Genomic DNA, 22,140 nt, shown 5'->3' with positions numbered 1-22,140 from the left:
GGCGGTAGTCACTATGGTTGTCCTAAGTGCAGGACGCGCATGCGCAGTGAGCCTAACGTATCCCGTTTCACAGTAAAGTGCCGTGCAAAGGAAACAGACTTTAAGACAACAGTACGTTGTTTCACGTACCGCCGGTTTTTATGCGCACTTGGTTTATAGTTACTATGGGCTAGTGGATGCGGATAGCATGCTGAAAATTACAGTATGTGAGCGTCTATTATTGTGGCTAGTGCGAAGGGAATGTTTCACGACGGAAAGTTTGGAAAGAACGCGCCCCTTCATGGTAATGTGCACAGCGTGAGACACGCAGGCAAGGCAAAAGAGCAGACACCACAAATGCTGACTCGCAACTAAAGTTTTATTGCGCAAAAGCTTAAATAAAATGTGTACTGTGCTGCACTGTGCTGTATCAGAAGTGCCGCCTTTGTATGTAGTAAAATTATTTTTCACGGTGATGCTGATCTGTGATATGGCGTAGAACTTCCGCAGTTGAGCGTTAATACACTTACAGCGTTTTGAGCTGCCACTTAGTTGAACCTCCCGGCCTATAATGGGGATTTCAATCTACCAAACCTCGCTGTCATATACTGTGAATGACCAAGCAAAATTTTGGCGTAAACTTTGAATCATATAGGCTTCCTCTGGAAGTGATGCTCATAAGAAAGTTAAATGTTACCTTTTGTTCTGACGATTGATTGATTGATTGGCTAATTAATCGAATTAAGAAGACCCTTAAACCACTTGCAGTGCTTTAAATGAAATTTAAATGAACATGCGCATCGCGTACAGAACGCAATTACAAACATCTTGGTCAAATATGGCAGCGCTATGTGCCGAAGGGAAGCCACAACTTAAAAAAAAGTCGCAGTTTTGCCCAAAGGGCGAAGCATCAAATACGATAGCAAATTAGTAGACAGTTATAATAAGTATGGATAGTATATTTATAGGCTGCACAATCTTGTAAACACTCACTTACTAAGTAAATTAACAAGCATGGTGTCAGCGCCCACATACAAACATGCACACGTCAAACTCGATGACCGCGTGCGGAAACTCACTGTCAGAACGCTGACTTGATGAAGCGCGGCAGCCGCAGCGAGCGACCTTCGCGCTGTCTATCGCTTCAACGCGAACTGAGCGACGTGAACACAGCACACGCAAAGCTATAGTAGCCGTCGGAACACCTAGAGTCTGCCTCCAAAGCAGGTCGCTTTTAAGATAAAGCCCATGCGACCACGCGCTGCCGCGCCAATGCAGTTGCTGCCGAAGTTCAAAGCCCCCCCCCCCCCCCCGCCCTCCTTCCGCTACTCAGATTCCTTGCACGCGACGAAAGACGGCGCGTTTCCTCCCCGCATTCCTCCTCTGCGCACGTGGGATTGAGCCATGATCGTGGGCTCCCCCTCGCACGCTTTCACTCGCTCATACAGCTTCCGGCGCGCGGCCACGGTGTTATCGCCCTTGGACTTTATACAGAACATCACTGCGACAACGACAATGACGGCAAAAAATGCTGCTGAAGTGCCCATATAATCGCTTTCGCAAAAAAAAAAAACAATCCGCTCTCTTTTCCGGGTTTTTTTTTCCAGTCTCTTCTCCACACGCCGTGACGCCAGCAGGGTCACACGCGTGACATCACCAGCTAGGGTAAAAACTATATCGATCACCAGGTCTTCTGGGAACGAGAGTGCCAAGGTGACATTCTGGGCTGATGTAGTGTCCATGCGTATTCTGGAGAAGCATGCAGCGAGGAGGAGAGAGCTCCTGGAAGGAGCGTAGCGAAGGAGAAGCCACGGTGGCCGCGTTGCCGTCGATCAAAAACTTGCAACTTGGCTATTACAGCATCATTAGGCTATATTAGGCTATCTGCTACTGTTGGATCGGATAAACTTAATTAGCAGCTGCTACTATATAACATTTTCAAGCTCAGTGGTTTAGAAGCCCTTTAGCTTCCCAAATGAACAATCTATAGGTGTGAGATACGACGCAGTGGTTACTCCGGATTTACTTTGACCGGCTGCAGTTGCTGAACGTGCGTACGAATCTAAGTGAGTTCTTCAGTTACATTACGCTATAAATGTGGCCACGGTGGCTGGGAGCGGAATCCGCCGCCTCGGCCTCAGCAATAGAACGCCGAAGCCACAAGGCCTCCGCCGCGGTCCTAGTCGAGCTGTGAAAACTGCTTACTTTTGTCTATCAGAAAGTCTTCTGAACTTTTTTTGCACATGGCTTTAATAGTTGCGAAACAATTTCGATCACGTAATTTTCACTACTTTACGCTTTATATACATCAATTGCGGCTGGTTGTTGCATGTTACTCTGTAAGAGTTATTATTGAACCACGGAGTAGGCCGACTTTATTTGATCCTTCTATAGCCGTTGATATAGAGAAGCTTGATTTCATTTTGTTTCATTGTAGCAGTCAAAACAGACGTTTGTAGTGATATGCTGTATACCATCAGCATAAATTTAAACGCGAACAGGAAATAACTGCAAGTAAGGACGCTTGTTCGGTGTAATTACTTGGGTGTGTGACTCGTAATCGTCTGTAACTAGTTTCAAGCATGGAGTAGTCTCATTTCTATGTTTAGGACATTTCTATGTTTAGGAATTAAGCCACTGTTACAAATGTATGTGAACCTGGTAGCGGACAACGCATTATAGTAGTTGTGGAATGGTTCGCGTTTAAATTTGTGCTGATATAATACTTGTCAAAGGGCTCGCAGCAAGATTGACATGAAATCAAAAAGCAAAACAACGGGGTCTCCGAAGGGAAAGGAGGGGGAAAGGGGGGAGGCAACTACGTGGTGATAGGTGTTTGAGAGATACAGTGATGTAGGTCACATTCCCGAGAGCATCAATCTTCATCGACGTTTGGTGATAGCCTCCCACTTTGCTCTGACGGTGCAGCCTGACTGCATAAAACCCGACATCAACCGAGGTCGCGCAGGCCCACGAGGAAAAGCTTTCCCCAGTGCAAACTGCGCGGAAGAAAACTTAATTTGAATGTAGCGAAAAGTGATGTCAGCGAATTAAATATTGGAAATAGCGTCGGCAGCAGAAACGTGCAAGCAAACAAGCTTCCCTTCTTTTTACGCATGAACCGAATAATGGAACTACTGCCGCATTTTCTTGTGTTTGTAAAACAATCTTCGAGTACAGGCCTTTGTTGCAGAACCATCACGTTACCAAAGTTACATCGAGGTGACATAAACATATCAAGACTTTAAGGCAAAATTGTGCGTATAACTAAAGTATCACCCTGCCCGCCACATTTCTTTCTTTTCCAAGCCTTTGGCTATAGGTTCTTGCTAATAAACAAAAATAGAAGTATCAGTTTTTAACCTCGCCATGTACGCTATCTCGTCTCAGGTAATTGGAAACCGTATATCCACATGTTTTTATCATGTTTCCAGAAAGGTTTTCTATATGGACAGAAAAGCGGACATGGCATTTTCCTTTCTTTTTTTTAGTATAAGGTACAAACTAGGTTATTGCACGCGAGCCTAGATTATGTTCTTGCCTGGCCGGTTTCGTGCCTGAAGCACTGTAGCTGGAACGTTAAGTAATCACGCCTATCACGCATACGTTTAGTGACCTCATTTACAAGGAGGTGGTTACGTTAACTCTTCACTTCCATCGTACTCTATAGTACTACATAGACTCGGTTAGGGTAAGCTGTAGGGTAAAGAAGAACGAAGGCATTGCCTTGTGTATACTGAGGACATTGCGATGGGAAGAGAGAATGTTTATGGAACGTGTTTGTCGTCTTCGTAAACTAGCTAAACTACTTCTAGCGTATAAGCTTGTTCCTGCGAATAACATGACTATTAATAAAGAATTGCGTGGGTTACACTAAACAAGCGCTGTTGAATGAGAGACGAAATTTGTTTCACGGGATCTGTGAAGACAAGATGCGACAACTCGAACCGATCGAAATTTGCACGTCATCAATCCCACACGTGTCGTTGAAAAAAACATAGTGTGAAATAAAGCGGCAGAAAATGTATGGGAAAAAGGGTATAATTTATTTATATAACTTTCCGTTTTCTCTCATTTTCTGTATTTTCACTAACATTCTGTTAATGGCTTTCTACCGTCATTTCACATAGTTCACTTCCTGACGAGAGTAACTTTTACTCGCCCTCGGACTGTAGTTTTCAGGAAGTACGGAAAAGGAAAATGCTCTTATGCGGTTGTGATAAATCGTTTAAGTATTGTTAGGATCGGGGGCTCAATCTCATCGCTCGTAATCAGTTGTCAAGATTGGAGTCGGGCATGAATTAGAAAGTAGCTGGCCCATGCCATCGTCCAACTTATCCACGCTGAGGACGTTGTTGAAGGGAGGGTCTGCTTCTCATCGAGAACGAGGAATATGGGTATCTACATGCAGTTCATCAGTCTAGCATGACTGCGAGAGAAAAGTACATCAGTATAATGCCCCTCTCAAGCGGGCAAGTTAAGTGCACTTACGGAGAGTGCACTCGGTTTTAAGTGCACTTTCCCAAATCTAAACGTTGCAAGCGGAGTGTACTCGCAGAAGAGTGCACTCCGGTCGGAGTGCGTTCACGGAACGCACTTTTCTGGTCGAGTACGGAGCCAGTGGTTTCAACGGTACAAAATGTAATGCAGAAAAAAGGGACACAGAAGTTAATTCTAGCTCTTTAACAGCTTTTAACAAAATAATCAGAGCATAACTCGCAGATAACCTGTTCTAGCATAATCAAATGCCGCCTCGTCACACGCCAGCATCTTGTTCTGGATTGGCTGGGCACTCGTCTTGGCCGGTCTTGACTTGCAGCACTCTTATGATAAATGTACGTTCATTTTTTGTTGAGTAAATACAGATTACGATTGTTTTTTTATTTATAGTATGACTAACGCAATCACTTTTTAGATTTTTTAAAATCTACATCTTCAGAAAACATGCTTTTAGTCTGGCGCCATTGTTCTTTAGTGCAAGTGCGCTATGTTTTCCCGTTTTGCACTGCATAGCCTAAAATGTCACTCAAGGTCCCAAAGTGCACTCCCCGTAAGTGCACTTAACTTGCCCGCTTGACAGGGGTATAACATGACTGCTTGAGAAAGAGCGCTGAGCAGCCGCACAATAGCGGTTTATAAACACACGTTCCTCCCCCGATACCCATTTGACGGAAACGGCCGACCAGTCATCGTAAACAAGCCGCCTCTCTGCGGGACGGCTTACACACACACACTTCCGCACAGGTTCACGGTTCGGAGCCGACGTCAGACGGACTTCGTACAACTCGGGGCTTGGGTCAGGGAAGGCGCTTTTTATTCCCTGAGCTGACCCCCGCAGCACGGCCGGGTGCCCATCGTCTTGCGTCTTGGACGGCGCGTGGGAAGGATCCTCGGACTACGTTCCCGCGAGCAATCCCCCGCTCGCGGCAGACCAGGGCGGCGGTGGCGGCTCAGTAACAATAGTTGGTCCGCCGAACGCATTCCGTCACAGTGGCGACGAGGCTAGAGCGTAACGGTGGCGTTCAAAGAAAAGTTGCCGCCACTGTCGCAACTGGCTGGCAAAACTTGCACCTCAGCTGCGCCGTTCTTAACAGTATAAATATCCACCATATCTAGTAGTTCCGAGCCATTAGGTCCTAATTTTGCTGTTTTCGATATTCGTGTCTCTTTGGTTGACCTGTTACTATGCGACACATTCAAACATTAACCCTACCAATGTATATAGCCACTCTGAATGGCGTGAGTGGCCCAGTGAGCAGATGTATCATTTTAATAAAGACTAATTGGCTGGCGCTTGTGAGATCTCATTATTGCTATTATTATTATTATTATTATTATTATTATTATTATTATTATTATTATCATCATCATCATCATGAGCGTACTTTATGTGAACTGCAGGACAATTTGCATGTGAGACGTATCTGCCTACAGTTACGTGCGTGGCGAAGGTGCACACAAATGACAATTACGAATAGTAAAGAAACTAACAAAACTCATTTCAATCGCAGTGTTCAGGAAGAAATTTTCATTTTACCTAATTCCCTTAAAATAAAAAAAACTTTCTTTTAGCGTAATTAAAGAAACTTTTTAATGAAAGGATCTGTGTAGTTCCCATTAAAACAAGGTTTGATGCAGTAGATTCAAGAATTGATTTTGTCTGAGCATGAGGTCGCGGGATCAAATCGCGGCCACGGCGGCCGCATTTCGATGGGGCCGAAATGCGGAAACACCTCTGTACTTAGATTTAGGTGCACGTTAAAGAACCCCAGGTGGTCTAAATTTCCGGAGTCCTCCACTACGGTGTGCCTCATAATTGGCACGCGGTAAACCCCATAATATATATATATATATATATATATATATATATATATATATATATATATATATATATATATATATATGTATATATATGTATATATATATATTTATATATATATTTATATATATGTATATATATATATACATGATCGATTAAGCGCGAGTATGTTCACTCATATCTGCCTACAACAACACGTGCGCAACCGGCTGCTTTCATTTCTGCTGACGTTTAGTTCGGCTGGCAACGTCCAGCACACTCGCATCCGACACAGCTTCGATGCAGAGTCCGTTCACAGTTTCGTGGAAGGTAGATGCCGCTTAATACGCAATTCTATATCACGCGCTCTGAACACAAAGGCAGCTACGACGGTGTATCCGAAAACAAACGTGGACGCGAGACACGTGACACTCTGGCGCCGCACACAGCGAGCCTTCATTGTGTTTGACGGCTGCACACCAATGAAGATGAGTAGGCGTGGAGCTTTACCGTGTACGTATAGTAATGATTGAGTGCGTGTCCCGGCGAAGTCTCTCGGGAAAAGGGGAACCTGGACCCGGGTATACTGTCTTGCGGAAGTGGCCAGCGCCGCCAAACCAGCGGCAGAGGAACAATCCGAGCGCAGTCGGTTTACGGTTCTTCCTTTATTCCTTTTAGATTGCGCTGGCGCGAGAGCAGAGCTGCGCCTGGGGCTTTGCACCCGTGTCCGCGTAATGGAGATGAATGTCCGCGCAATAAAACTGCCCGTCTCCGAGTTCGTGCGCTTTCAGGTAGTCTCCTTTAGTGGAGGGGGAAGAGAGAGTGCAGACAGCGCTGTTTTTGTTCCCGAATTCTGCCCGTGGGCCGGCGGACTTTGCCGCGTACAACGGTGCACTTGGATTTCGCTGCTTTTGCAGGACAATTTTCTCGGGCTTGTTTGATGCGCGAGAGGCAGGGATTGCGAACGTATGCAAAAAGGAATGAAAATGGAGTCAGCGTTGGCTAAAAGAGGAGTCAGTGGTGTATATGAAAAGAGAGTCAGCGTATGTGCGTTACGTTCATGGCTGTTTGGTGGCTCCTGGCAAAATACCATGTGTCGTTGGATTCGACAGTTACCTGTTATTCAGTTCGCGTACTACACACGGTGCTGGAGGTAAACAGAACGTTCCACATTTGCCACCATGGACGTCAGCGCCGCTGGAAAACCCTCCCAGGGCTAGATTTACTGCACAATCACGAATATTGAAGAAAGCGGACGGGGTTATTCCTCGCCACAGGAGCTCGATTGGTGGAAAATCGCATGGGTTTGTTTCGGAAATCGGGAATCCATTGGTCATCGTCATCATTTTTTATGTACACTGCAGGACCAAGACGCCTATACGAGTAATCTGGAATCACCAATGTCTCGTTTCAGCAGACACACTCTTATGCCTAAACATTTCCTCGTTTCATCGCACCACCTTGTTCGCTGCCGTCTTCGGCTGCGCTTCCCTTCCCATGATGCCCGTTTTGCGAATGTACTAGACCACCGTCTATGCGTGATATGCATTACGTGTACTGCCCAACTCAGTTTCTTCGTCTTAATGTCAACTTGAATATAGGCTACCCCCTTGTGCTCTCTAGAATAAAACAAGACCTTGCATTTCAGTCATTAGAAGATCGCCGCGTCATTGCTTTTTTATGTCTGTTTCACAGGTACATTTATAGTAATAACATTCACTGTTTGCCGTCTCATTCTCCTGTGCGCACATCTCGTTGCATTCACAATTGCAATTAGTTTCATGCGCATTCATGGTGAAACGCAGGCATTTAACTCATCACCACTGCCAACAGCTATTGAACATTGGAACAGTCTCCCAGATCGCATTGCATCCATCTCCAATCGTGAAACATTCCGTGATAAACTGAATTCGTTGCGTGGTAATATTGTATAACGATGTTGCACTTCGGTATTTTTGTCATGTAATTACTGTTGCCCCCTTACTCAATGCCCTTCAATGGGCCTGTAACGTGATGCGAAGAAATAAATAAATAAATAAATAAATAAATAAATAAATAAATAAATAAATAAATCCACACTGCAGTCTTCCCGTCTGAAACGTTCATCCTGTCATGTTCCGTCGAGGCGAAATACGTAACAAGGTAAATATACCTGGTAGCGAAGCTTCCATAGGAGCCCATACGTTCAAAACATGACAGTCCATCGCCGGTTCATGGGGCTTAGCGCCATCTGTAGGTGGTGGGAACACTTCCGGTGGAAGAAAAAATAACGTGACGCCATGTCCGTTAAAAGCAGAAGTGACGTCATTTTGTTTTCGAAGGCGCGAAATTTGTTTTGTTGTTCTTCCTTTGGAGCTATATATTCAAATGCCCCGCCATTCGACTTGATGGGCGTTTCGAGCTTTCAGCGTGGAAAGCGATGCAGGAAAAGGCCAGCCGTACGGTTGTCGAAATCGCATCCCTGCACAGAACATACTTTCTTTGGAGGCCGACGAAAGCTTTAGGTGTAGAGTGCTGATCCTATTGTCGGATGCCAAGCCCGTCGGCCAGCGCAGTCGCACGAAAATAACTACACAATTATCTTGCGGTCGTAACTCACTACTTTTGACTGAACAGATTAAGAAGTAATGAAACTACCCGCGTCACCAAATTCAGACAAACTTCGACATGCAAGAAAGCACAAATTGTGAGGGGGGCGTATTTAAACAGGTGATACGAGTGCGCCTTTCTGCCCATTTGAAGACGTGCATTGCACTGCGAGTGATAGTGGCGTCAACGCCCCCTGTAGCGATGGGCGCTGAAAAGAAATGCATTTATTAATAATAATAAAATTAAACGTATTTTCTTAACTCATTACGAATATATAAAATTGACTAGGAATTTTATTTTCGTTGAGTGAATCTAACTGTGTGTCGTCTGAATTAAAAAAGGCGTATTTCTTTCCCTGTGTTTGTTCCCTCCAAACATAGTCGCGCTTCAATCGCTGCTCCCATAACCACCCTTGCTGATGTCGGTGACAGCTTGCACTGAACCGCTTTTCGCCCGAAGCTTCGCGACCTATTTGAATCGACCTTGTACGTAATGCACTCTTCTACATCGTTCCTCCGAAGGAGGCTGGCCGAGCAGCCAGAGGGGAACGCAACACAATCGCGTAAAAATAGGCGGGCGGAGAAAGCGGGACGTCTTCAAGCAGCTGCTCTGCAGTTTTTCCCGAAGAATGCACTTCGAAAGATTCTATCTTTCGCCTGTTGTGAATCGCAGTCACAATGGCCGTTTTCTTTTCCTTGCTTTTCTTCGTTGAGGAGTCCACGCTCTTGAGTGGGCAGTTCGGGCGAACACAGCGTCCTTATGGCCGGCCGTCGTTGAACATAAGATAAGAGCGAACAGCGTCGTTCATCGTCAGATAAAAAGCGGAGCAGTGCCGTGTAAAACAAATCGAACGAATGATTTTATATGCCGCGCGGTCCTTTGCCTGCTTTTAGGCTAAGCGTAGGGAAACCCACTTGAGGTAATGTATTCGATAGATTTGCTAAACCGGGGCGCGTGCTCATGTAAACAGGGCGCCGATTAGAGTGTCTACGCGTTTTGCATATTGACACACAGTTTCGTACGGCCGTCTGTCTCGCATAATGGCATAAGCTTGATTGCATTTATTAGTGTAGCGTTCGCATTCCTGTGAATTTCGAAGCGGCTTGTTAATATTTTGACAGAGTCGCTTTATGAACTACATATTTTTAAACAGTAGCAATGCGTATTCATAATGAAAGCAGAGAAACTGCACAAAGTAGTATAGAGAAATCCAAACGCAAAATGCGATTTCTTCGATGACTTGGAAGTCAATACGAGGCCGTCAAAGCTGTTATAGAATTCTTTTCAGCCACGGGACTGGACTCACGACTTTGTAATGCTTCTCCTCTGTCTGTTTGAGGCGGTTTTCTTCCCTTTCTCATTCCTTTCCTCCTCCCCAACTATGCCGGCTTGTTGTCGTTTTCAGGACAGTTTCTTCTCTTCCTATTTGCCTGGTGTCCACACGTCTACGGAAAATAAAAATGGCAAATCTTACGACACAACACGTTGGGCCAAGCCTGAAAGGACGTAGGAGCGACGTTGCAAGTACAAAGAGCTTTCTTTGTTTCTTTCTTTCTTAAGTTTAATGCTTCCGCGTTTCGTCAGTTTTTTAGAAGTTGGCGATTTCTCTAAAAGCGAAGTGATGATGATAAAGAAATTCCGTTTACTGAAATCGGTAGATTCTAAGGTATTTATTTTAAATGCAAAACACCTTATTAATGTCAGTGCAGTAGATGCCCAGCTATGCGATTTCTAGCTTCTTAAGTCTATTCATTATATAAATACATAAGAAGACCATAGGTAGACTTGATAAGCGTGGAAGTTCGGCCTTAAGACGTACTTAGGATTGCAACTTGCAAAACTTTCCACTTTTCATGCATTCTTTATGTACTATAGTGCGTGCATAACATCTTTGCTTCCACATCAGTGTGATATGCATGCGCGTAAATATGTACCTGTCTCTGCTAAATCCTTGGTGGAAGGAAGCACGTGCGCGTGTGCACCTTGCTGGTCGCCTCTGTCACTGCATGCGCTTAAACAATTCTGTGTATTCGTAGTTAAAGCTCCGTGTTTTTTGCCACACGGTACAGAAATGCGACTGCATGTTACAACGCCCTCGACGCGTATTCTAAAATGGACGTGCCCATTTCCGGCCTTAGAATGCGTAAAAAGAGAGACGACTCATGTGGTCGCCGCTTCAGAGAAGAGAATAACCCCGATTAGTTCATGAAATGTAAATCAGGCAGATGCGCAAGAAGCCATGGACGAAGATTTGCTCCTCTCCTTACCATACTGGGAGCTTTGAGGGGACAGGACCACTTTACAGAAGTTGGGCTTAGTGCCTTTCCTGTCTGAGAAGGTGACGGCTGCTCCCCCAAATAATTTGGCCGGCTTCCACGAGTAAAAAATTGTCTTCTGAAATGGGGAGGGTAACAAATAAACGAGAAAAATAAAAGAAACAGTGCAGGAATTGATGACCACGGTTAGTAAGGTTATTATAAATGAAGTTACATGTTGATTGATCCCACAATTAATTGCAGAGGAAAATTATCAAAGCAGGTCACCAAAACCACTCACATATTTTTGTGAGTGGGTACATATAGATTAATATAACATCAATCATTCACTTTCTGAGGCTCGACCTCGGTTGTTGCATCTACTTCTAAGCTTGAACAGGAGGTGCGTTTCTCACCACAACACGCACATGAAACTCGCATGGCTAAGCACACACGGCCGACGGTCGCAGAGTAACGATGCCAAAAGCGAGGCACTTAGCGAAGAGCTTCCCGGATATAAAGGTGCACAGACATGCGGAGCACTTCGCGCGAACGTTTTCCCCGTCTAAGGCGAGGAAATATTTAATAAGCCATTTCGCGGCCTCTCACGAAAGCGCCAAAAAAAAAAGAAGAAAAAGGTTAGCGGTTCTTGACGTTGCCGTTCTATGCTCCCCTCCAGACAGAGGTTGGCGGAAGAAACCGGTGCCATCAGGCGCCGACTCAGTGTTCCTTTTTCGAAACGAACTCCTTTCAAGACGAGGGCTGACCCCTTGGCCCCGCGCCAGCTGCGGAGCAAGGTAAAGCACACCCGGTGCGGGCGCCATCCAGGAAAGTAGCTCTGCAAAGAACGAGATGGATTCCGTGTGTCTCAATAATAAAAACCAAGAGCGAACGGGTCGGGTCCAGCAGTGGAATGGCACGACGACGACGGAACGGCGGCGGTGGCTGGGAGGTGTGGGAGGGGGAGGACGGAGAGCAGAAAGGGACGAGCCGAAACGTCACCGGCGTGCGTCCTCCGTGCAACGTCACGCCGCCGGGCCACAAGAAAAGGAGGAGGCTGGGGGAAGAGGACGGGGCTGGGATGCCGCAAGGGAAAGAGGGAGAGTCACGTGATTGCAGCCAGGGAGCCACCCCAACCTGTTCCTTTTTTCTTCTTTTTTGTTTTCGAGACCAACGGACGTCGGCGGCCCGGTTCGCGCCGAAACGCGAGGCGCCAGCTCAGTCGCTCGCGTGGTGGTTTGCCGTGCTGTCGCTTGCCGCGGGAACTGGGTTGCGCGCTGCATTGCTCGTGCGTTTACAGCTGCTCGAGGTTCCGATGACGACCGCATCCGGCAGCGGCGCAGCGCGGCTTTCAGCGGGCCCGACCCGCGGCTGGGTGTGACGTCATCGAGGAATCACGTGACTCGCGCGAGGAGAGCGTGACGTCCACCTTGAGGTTCACAGCCAGGGGTCCAGGATACTGGTGGTGTTCGATTCTTTTTCTTTTTAATTTTCTTCTCCGTGATTTTATGTGCGCGTGTGTGAGTGCGTGATCGTTCGTTTCTTCGGGTGTCTTGGGAAGCAACAATGAAACTGACAATGGAGAGTGATAAACTTCGGCGTCTGTGGCAGTGTCTTATGTGCCCTGTGGGATACCTGCTCTTGTTGGCCGGACTTCCTCCAAGTATTTCGGGTGAGTTCAACTTGGGAGGTTGTTTGTCCAGGCCTTCTTTTTTTGATGTGCTTGGTGAACTTCATTTTACGAGATTTCTTGTCATGACACCGTAACAATGGCTGGGCCAGTATGTACTTTAATGTTACCTTATGGAACAGTATATACTTGATGCTTCTGGTCTTCGGTCATGATTGGCGCGTGGAGTAAATCCCCAGCCAAGAGCATTGGTGACAAGTGCGTTTACTCTTTCAAATATACGTTACTTATGCTGTGAAATGAACGTAGCCATAAACGGGCTTTTGCGTCTAGAAATGGAAAGTGGACGGGCTTGTGGACAAATGGGCACCATTAGACCTCTTGAAGATTGACCAATAGGAAGGCATGAGAACCGATCGGGGAAAGCGCGTGCGCATATATCCCTACTACATTTTTGTTGAGGGACAGAGTTCTGAGGTTGGTCAAAGCAGTATTGCCTTCTGGTCGTCTTAAGGTAGTCCGCTATACCAAATCTTATCGCAGTTTTCATTTGGTTAAGGATTTATATGTCTATGAGTGCTTTTGTCTGGCTGGAAACCCGGCCTATATATTAGTGATGCAGAAAAAACAAAATGTCTTTCCGTGTCAGGTAATAAGCGTCATACGGCCCATTTAGCCCAGGAAACGCTAAGCAGGTAGCTTCCGGATGAGCCAATTTTAAATACTAAAGCAGTTGGATTATGCAATATCAACTACACTCTTTCCCGTGGCGTGAGTGCTGATACTTAAGCGAGCCAGATTTGAAGAAAGCAAATGAGCAAAGAGGAAAGAAAAGAAAGTAGAAAGCCCATGCTTGCATTAAGTGGCTAGAAGTCGAGCTATTCGTGACAGGTACGGCCTTGCGTCTGCAATAGCGGGCAGGCCACTGAAAGCATACCAAGTCTTCGACGCGGCACGTTTTCTCTGAACGGCGACGGGGCCCTGCTGCGTCCGTGAGAAGCTCTCGCATCAATACTAAATGATATTTCATTGACTCGTCACGAAAAAACATTGCTCCAGAATGTGTGGCGATCGCAAATTTCTACTGCGCTTGATCGTTGTCGCTTCGAACGTACCGCCCCCCCGCCCAAAACAAAAACAAGAAACAAAGGTAGAATCTTTGGACAATCATAACGAAATGAGGAACGTAAAAAAAAAAAACAAAAAAAAAAAACAGATAAATATTTTTAGGAAGGACATCACACCTCTACGCCACTGGTAATGAGAGTTATGCGGAAAGTATTAAGCAAGAAAACTGTCCCCTAACATTACAGCACCCACAGAAAGTGGAACATACGTCTACAAACAATTTATAGAAGTAGTATACCATCTTAGACTGCTGAAGGAGTTGTCGCCCTGCAAATGCAGTGAGCCCTCTCATTTTGCCACATCGCGTGGCCAGCTTCCAGTGCTCGTTCAATCCAGCCTCGTGCCCCATTTATGTCCGGCGAGCGTACGTAAGCCCCGGAACACCTTTAATCGTGGCTCTCGCGTCACTTCTAGACACCGGTTGAGGGAGTAGGAAACGGGCAGCGACCGAAGACGGCCGAAACAGGGTCAAAGCCTTCGAGCTTTCCGCCAGAGTGAAAAGTGAGAGCGACCGCGTCTGGGCCACAAAACTCGCCCGGCCGCTTTGATAACGCAGTTTCTGTCAGCAGAAACAAAAGCAGTCAGCGGCAAGCGTTGCCCCACCATCCACGCAAAGGCAGTCATGCGCCCGGGCACACCCCCGCTACGCGATGCCGCTTTCGACAGGCATTCCTCGCTTCCCACGACAGGAAGCCATGCGAAGCGCCTGGCAGCGGTCGAACGCTGTTCCTCCGGCAACAAACGCACGTTCGGATTCGCGAGAGAAACGCTTAAGATACTCGCAAGGCCTGCAGTATCGGCTCTTTTGTACTCGGCGATGCTAGCATTATAGAAGTTCCCTTCTCTTCTCTCTCTCTTCTCTCTAGCATTATAGGTCGGTTTTCACCACGAATGGCGGTCGTTCGCGATCGGCGCGGCCTGACGTTGATGTATGTCCTCTTCCATAATCGCCGTTGCTTGCTTTTTCCAAGTATGCACCAACGCGTCCACGTTCATCACCATATTTTCGTACTAAGCATACACCGTTAAGTGGGAGATAACCACAAAATACCTGAAAATGTTCGCGTAAGCAGTCCTCAGCTGATGCTGAAGTTTTCACGGGGACCACTGAAAGCTGCTGACGTCAACATGGAGGTCGCTTGAAAGATTGAGATGGCTCGCCGCCGGTCGACGCATACATGCTCTGCTGAGGTTCAATGCCACTTTTCTTAATGGAGGTCTTCAGGGTATTACGACAGGCTAGTCATCATTCTACGTACTTATTTGGTTTAGCTTTCTTGAAGGGCGTAGCAAAACAATCGGTGGCGACAAAGTATTGAAAAGAGCGCGGTGCACCCTTCTCTTCCCTCTGCTCATTTTGTTGTGCTGATTGTCGAGACATTTAAGCTACGAATCAGCTACGCCCTTCAACTTTACTTATTTTCACCTCGATGTGCTTTCTAGTCTGTGAGAATCGATCGTGACAATCGATTGTTTGAAGTTTGCCCACATGCCTTTGCTCCAGGAATGTGCACAATCTCTTTCAACACCAGACGATATGTCACGTGCTCGAGCCATGCTGGGATGCCCGAGATGGCAGATAGGACGAGAGGGTGTAGGACTGGGCGTGACTTTATGGCGTAAACATCGCTTAGATGACACGCCAAGAGGCACCAACGCGTAGACACAAAACGGACGCATACCCTGAGCTGTGCAGTTGCAAGGGCCACGTCCGTTTCGTGTTTACATGTAAGTGTCTTTGCATGTGTTACCTAAGTAGCGCAATCTATACAAGTTACACAATAATGACGTGCCACACCAACTAAACCCCGTCGAAGCACTTCTAAACGACAGGATAGTTTATCTCTGAAATCGTGCTGTGTGAGGTACTGCCGTACAAGCCTTATGGTGCTTGGGCAGACCTGAGCTATGTATCACGTCAAGTATACCCCGAATAGACTACCATAATACAAATAATATTAGAACGACTAAAACTGTGAAGTGTTGCACAATCTTCTGGAAATGGCCGGACATCCACATAAAATAGGTCTAGATTTTTCCTTGTGTGAAGTTGGTATCGAACGCTATGGGGGAAGGCAGTCCTTCACCGTCGCCGGCCTTCGAGTACCGTTCGCTGACGTCGCCGGAAGGTCACACGTCGGCGCCCGCCGGCAAAGTATGTATACGTATACGGAGCACCATAATCACCCGAACGGAGCGGTCCCTATTCCTGCCGGACAGCGGACAAAGGCTGAAGCCGATGGTACGATTTGTAGATGCAAATTCGCAGAACGCCGCTATAAAGCTCTCTTGCCTCGTTTGTGCTCGACAGCGGGCCAAAGTGAGATGTACAGATAATACCGTGTCCTTGCATTAAGCAGAAAAAGAAAGAACGTTGATCGGCGCATGGCAACAATTGTCTGGATAATATGACCCGTTAGTATGGGGAGGCAGATACTGGTCTGCGTGAGAAAAAAAAAAAAAGTAAACGCGCCACGCTCTCCTCAACGAACTCGCATAACGGGTTTTCTTTTAGAAGAAAGTCAAAAGAAAGCGGGAAAATTGGTATTTTACTGACACTCACTTCTGCTGATGGGCCCGATCTTTAGGTTCCAAGACCTCAAACAAAAATGAAGTTGGTGCCCTAAGGTGGCTACAATGTCGCTTTTGAGGGCACGATTGTACAGAACAGACTGGAACTGCTGGAACTTCATTGTTCTAAGTAGTCTTGGTTTGTAATGATTCTGTGAAATTGCGTTCTCAAAAGTGATGCTGTGGCCACCTTCTATACAACTGAACTAAGCGCTTTGATTCGTCATCTTAGCACTTAAAAATCGGAGTAAGTCTTCTTGTGTCGGGGCTGGGGTATGCTCAAGTGCTACGGATGCATTAAATTAGTGGTATTTTATTTACTCTGGGAGGCATATTCCGAGCATTTATTGTAAAAAAGAAAAACAGACAACAGCGAGAACGTTGCGTGAGCAGTTACCAGGGCAACCGTTTATAAATAATGTAAAATATCGTGTGAAATGTGTGCAACCCGCATATGCAGACGCTTGAGCACTAATAGTCGTGCAGTTGTATATCATAGAATGTTCTGCACAGACAGCGTCTTTTTTCAGTATCTCAAAGGATTGTCTCGAAGACGACAAGGCATGTGGCAGCAATCTGCTGCGGTTATGCAGTGGCTGGGGTACTCTACTGCCGAGTGTGAGGTCGGGGTTCGGACTTCCACCCGAGATGGCCACATACCAAAAAAGTGATGAAATGCCAGAATGCTCACACGCGTAAATTAGGCGCAGGTTAATGTGCAACCATGATGGCCAACTTAATGCGCTGCGTTCTCTCGTAACCATAGTGTTGCATTCAGGCGTATTATACTGCGTCGTTCATCCAGTTATGTGTACACATATATCGCGGCTCAGACAGTAAGGGCTTGCTGTCCAACAGCGTCGTCCATATTCAAACCGAGCATTTACGACATCGCTTGCACTTTATAGGCGTGGAGCCCATATGTAGGCCATAGATGAGCAAAAGATGCTGGGGGAACGAAGCCTTTCCTGTACGTCCTATGGAACGTTACTTGTATGCTGAGCACATCGGCGGACTTTCGAGGTCCTTCTTGTTGCCAAAAATGTGGGCGGCACAAGGAAGACAAACAAGAGAGAGAACAGAAAAGTGCGATGTGTTGTACTACAGCCTTCGCAGAAGGCATCGCACTGACGCCATGGCGCCGGCGCGTGCTGCGTTTACAAATACGAGGGAATAACGACTGTTTCGATGAATACGCGATGCTCATTGGCTGCGCATTATGCGGATAAGCAGGGGCAAAGGCGTGGCTGCGGAAACACGCGCTTCCGAGTCGTGTTGTTGTTGCTGCTGTTGTTGTTGTTGTTGTTGTCCTGAGTGGCAGTGGCACATACCCACAGTGGGGGATTGGCCAAGAATCGGGCGGTTTAATTAGGTGCCTAAAATAATAATAATAACAAGGGAGTTAACAATTTGGGCGTGTGAGTTTAAAAGGAAGCGTTTTGTGTTTGGAGAAAAAAGGAAATAATCAGATGAAAATCGGGTATAAGATAATAATAATAATAACAATAATAATTAATAAAAGATAAGAAATAAAAGAAAGCTATGGTTAGGAGGGAGAAAGATCAATCTAACATGGAAATCGATTAGTTTCGATGATGTAATTTTGGATCGCCAAGCAAACGTTTCTGTGGCTGAACCCAACAATGGAGGCTCCAAAAGATAGGATCACAGGCACTGATAAAGTCAGACCAATAGAGCGAAGCGGCATTTCGAGTAGTCGTTTTCTTATAATAGAAAAACGTCTACAAGACAACAAAAAATGATCGATTGTCTCCGCTTCGCCACAGAATGAGCATAATGGTGAGGGGACCAGACCAGACCTGTGGAGGTAGAAGTTCAATGCAGGTATACGGCAGCGCAGCTTCGTGATGGACACTTCCATTTTCCGTGTTCGGCAAAAATTTCTGTTCCAAGGGTGCAGGAGATGTCCGTAATCCACAGAGTTAGTAATTGCGGAGCCTGATATTGACTGTATAATGGTACTCCTGCGAAATCTAGCTGCAGTTACATAAGCAGTCAGAGGGCAGCAAGGAAGAATCGGGCCACTTATCGATGCCTTGGCTAGAGAGTCTGCAATTTCATTAATGATTAGTCCTTTATGGCCGGGCACCCAAATCAAACGCACGCTTCTCAAGTAATCAGGTACCAATGATTGAAATGTCCGCATCACGCGAGAATCACTAGAAGCAGTAAGGGATGAGCACAATGATAAAGAATCAGTGACTATCACGGCTGACGTAATTGATGGTCCTAATTTGCGTAATGCCAGCACCACGGCCATGAATTCGGCTAAAAAAATCGGTATGAAATCTGGCAGCCGAAGAGAAAATGTCCAATCGAGAATCGGGGAAAATATTCCTACACCTGACTTTTCTTCACAGTTTGAAGCATCTGTAGCAATTACAACGTTTGTTTGAAGGTTTTTCAGGTGATCTTGTAATATACCGTCTAGAATACGGTGTGGAAGTAATTTTGCATTATTAGGAAAGATGTCATCAAATTGAATATCCGTGGCAACAGCTCTGTCGGTAATAGGAAGAACATCGCATATGCGCACGCCCAAAGAGTCAAGTAATTTTTGCACGAATATAATTTGCGGGTTATGTAGTCGCGGCCAGATGACACCGAAAAACAACGCAGGTTGTGAAATAAAGATTACTTGGGAATGACGCAGTGGTGATTCGTAAATCCTTAAGAACGTCTGCACCGTCAAAAGCCGGAACCTGCACGAAAGTGGCGGAACACGGGATTCAAGATAAAGAATAGAATTTGCAACAAATTTAGGGAGACCTAAGCACAAACGTAATGCTTCTCTTTCTAAGAGGATTAGAGGATGGGACATGTAGGCTGGAGCTCCAGAGAAGAGCACGCAACCAAATTCTAATACAGGGCGAACGTACATACGATATATCATTAGGAGTGTATCTCTTCTCAATCCTATTCGACGACTGCTCAGCCTACGCAATATGCCAATTGCACGGGTACCTTTCCCAGTCAAATGATCTATGTGTGAGCGCCAGTTGAGAGAGGCGTTATAAATAATTCCGAGGTATTTAACAGATTCCACCTGTGGTATGTCTTGAAGGTGGTAAGACAATGAAATGTGCACTATGTCACGTATCGGAAATACGAGAACAGCACATTTGCTGGCATTGAGGGTGAAGTGACTAGCATCTAACCACCTCTCCAGATCATAAAGGTAAGTTTGCAGTCGTTGGTATAGCGTGTGGATGTCGTTTGCAGATGCAAAAAACGCAATATCGTCTGCATAAACATAAGTAGTTATTTCTTGATGACAAGGTAGTGTGCTCATGAGAATATTAAAAAGTACCGGGGAAAGAACTGAGCCTTGCGGTACGCCTCTCGTTTGTTTGTGTCTAGAAGAAGAAACGCCGCTTTCGTAGCAATAGAATTCTCTTTCTCCTAAGAATGACCGAATCCACGCTACTATATACCCAGGAACACCACAGGAAGTTAACCGATTGATCAATATAGTGTGCTCCACAGTGTCGTATGCTTTAGCGATATCGAGCGTCACTAAGGCAGCGTATTGCTTATGACGTCGAGCGAGTTGTATTCGGTTTTCTAAGTCGAGGCCGATCTGGTCCTTTCTTCTTCTTTCCTAATCGTATACACACTTGTACCTGGCGCTCTGCCTCAGTTTTTTTTTACTTCTTTCCCCGAGGCAACCTCGTCAAAGGCAGCTCCACGCAAGCGTGAAAGGAAAGGCAGAAGAAGCGGGCGAATTTCGCGAAAGGCTGCACATTTGTAAGCCTTTCGAGTTCTGACCAACGCCACCTTGAGTTTAAAAGGTATACCTACTGTGGCATAGTGAGCTCTCTCAATTGTGACCATTCCTGTTCGGATTCCACCGAGCAACGCCGTTCCGAACGCCGCGCGTGAGGGTAAACTTAGCTCCGTTTGCGTCATGCGTGTCGTGACAATGACGTATCTGCGCACACGACACATGCATGGTCGAGTAATGGCTTCTTTCTTCTACACAACGATACTAAGGTAAGATACGTGGTATAGTGTAGTTGCAAATATATAAGCGATAATGCTATAACGCATTTTCGTTACATTTCTTGCAGCAAGCGAACCCCTCTGAGCGGTTTTAAATACGTTACACGTGATAAAAAGAAAGCAAGATGGAAGTGTCAAGGAGCGATGAATTCGTGCACGTGACAACGTACATTGCGCACTTCAAACACTCATCACCTCAGTCCGCATAGTTTGTTTACCTTCACAATATTGAAATAAATAAATAAATAAATAAATAAATAAATAAATAAATAAATAAATAAATAAATAAATAAATTGTAATGAGAAAGATGTAGTCGTAATCCAGCTGGGGCCATGTTGTAGTTGCCTCAAAACAACAATGATATCACTCGCGCTGTATAGACCGGGTGAATTTGGATATTCTATAGCTGTGGGAGTCAGCCAATGGCAGATAGCACTTATGAACAAAAAAACATATTGAATTCGGCCCCGGATCCCTCGGTCATAGGATCTCCAGGTCACTGCTCTTTCCGCACTTGATTCATTGCGTATATGAACTCCCCCTCCCTTTTGATTTCATTTAGTTTGCGTTCTTATTGGAGCAGCAGAAGCTTGATGTGGGCGAGTTGGTTTAACATACTTGAAGAAAAGAAATGAGCGCTACAAAGACGCGGACTAAGAGAAGAACATGTACGACAGACGTGAAGTCACGGTTGTGCTTTTGTTGTTTGTATGTATATAAATCCTGTTTCTTCAAATAAACGTTTATTTGGAAGTTAGCGCCTGTCCGTCATACATGTTCTTCTCTTTGTAGCGCTCATTTCTTTTCTTCAAGTATTCTTACCGGCTACGTCAGGCAGGAAAGACAAGAAAAAACACCGCGGAGTGTCCGGCTTCATTGTCACGATGAAAGTATGCCGCAAGTGCTGAACAAAACAAGCTAATTGAGTCGAGTGACGTGCCGGCCTGAAAATGCTAGGCGCACAGTCCAACGCGCAGTTCGTGCGCCGCATGCCACGCGGGGCGTCCTTCTTCATGCGCCTCACAACAGAACCGAGCTAAAACGAGGCACGCACATCGCCGGCCGGTCAGTCGACAGGGCCCCGCTCCTCAGTTTCTGTAAGAGCGCCGCTTTCAGTCGCGGTCTTCAACGAGCGTCGTCTCCGGGTGGCTGGGCGTCGTCTTCTCGGCGAGGAAGTCCGGCGGCATCGGCAGCACGAGCCAGCTGCTGTCTCGTATGCGCGCATTCAGCTAACGGGCAGCGGGACGGGCGAGGAAGGGGAGGTGGCGAGGCTCAAGGCGGCAGGGCGATGTCGGCTGTATAGGCCTCGAGGTGTACGGAGGAAGGTGCGCCATGCAGCTAGAGAGAAGGGGGTGCAAGCGGCGGAGGGGTATGGCGCATAGCGCAAGGACGACCGCTCGCGAAACTTGTCCGCATACATAGGGAGTCAGCTGCCTTTCGCCGACGCCGCAGCCGCCGCCGCCGCCGCGGTAACGAGTTTCCTTTTCTTGCCGTTGTGATCTTTTGTTTCCTCGCTTCACCGTTACGCACGTAGCGGAAAAGCCGGTGGCCGCTTTCCTTCGCCGTATACGTAGGAGCGCTCGCCGCCGCCGTCAGATGTTCCTCCACGTGTTCTCCTTGCTTTTGTACTCCCGCGGAGGAATCGAAGTGGTTCCTTCGCAGTGGC

At 46.4% G+C, this 22,140-nt stretch overlaps 2 protein-coding genes across 6 annotated transcripts in view; both read left to right on the top strand.

Annotated features, from left to right (window-relative positions):
• Positions 1-11,955, top strand: part of LOC139060788 (uncharacterized) — a 43,231-nt gene extending 31,276 nt beyond the window's left edge. The window contains exons 7-8 of one of the 4 annotated variants that reach the window (XR_011515046.1): positions 10,272-10,390; positions 11,801-11,955. Coding sequence is in view for 2 of the 4 variants with exons in the window: in XM_070539932.1 (XP_070396033.1) it covers positions 5,224-5,436 (213 nt within the window). In the remaining 2 variants the exon portion in view is untranslated. Of the gene's footprint in view, positions 1-5,223; positions 5,762-10,271; positions 10,391-11,800 lie in introns of those variants that run through there. The other 3 variants (XM_070539932.1, XM_070539931.1, XM_070539934.1) reach the window with 3 other exon arrangements.
• Positions 11,956-12,304: 349 nt separating this feature from the next.
• Positions 12,305-22,140, top strand: part of fw (CUB and Sushi multiple domains furrowed) — a 256,347-nt gene continuing 246,511 nt past the window's right edge. For both annotated transcript variants that reach the window (XM_070539928.1, XM_070539927.1), the window contains exon 1: positions 12,305-12,793. In XM_070539928.1, the coding sequence (XP_070396029.1) occupies positions 12,688-12,793 (106 nt within the window). In that variant the 5' untranslated portion in view covers positions 12,305-12,687. The remainder of the gene's footprint in view (positions 12,794-22,140) is intronic.

Source organism: Dermacentor albipictus, chromosome 6 (genome assembly GCF_038994185.2).
Source record: "Dermacentor albipictus isolate Rhodes 1998 colony chromosome 6, USDA_Dalb.pri_finalv2, whole genome shotgun sequence".
NCBI lineage: Eukaryota > Metazoa > Arthropoda > Arachnida > Ixodida > Ixodidae > Dermacentor > Dermacentor albipictus.
The sequence above is the reverse complement of the archived record's forward strand: the minus strand, read 5'-3'. Positions and strand labels throughout refer to the sequence as shown.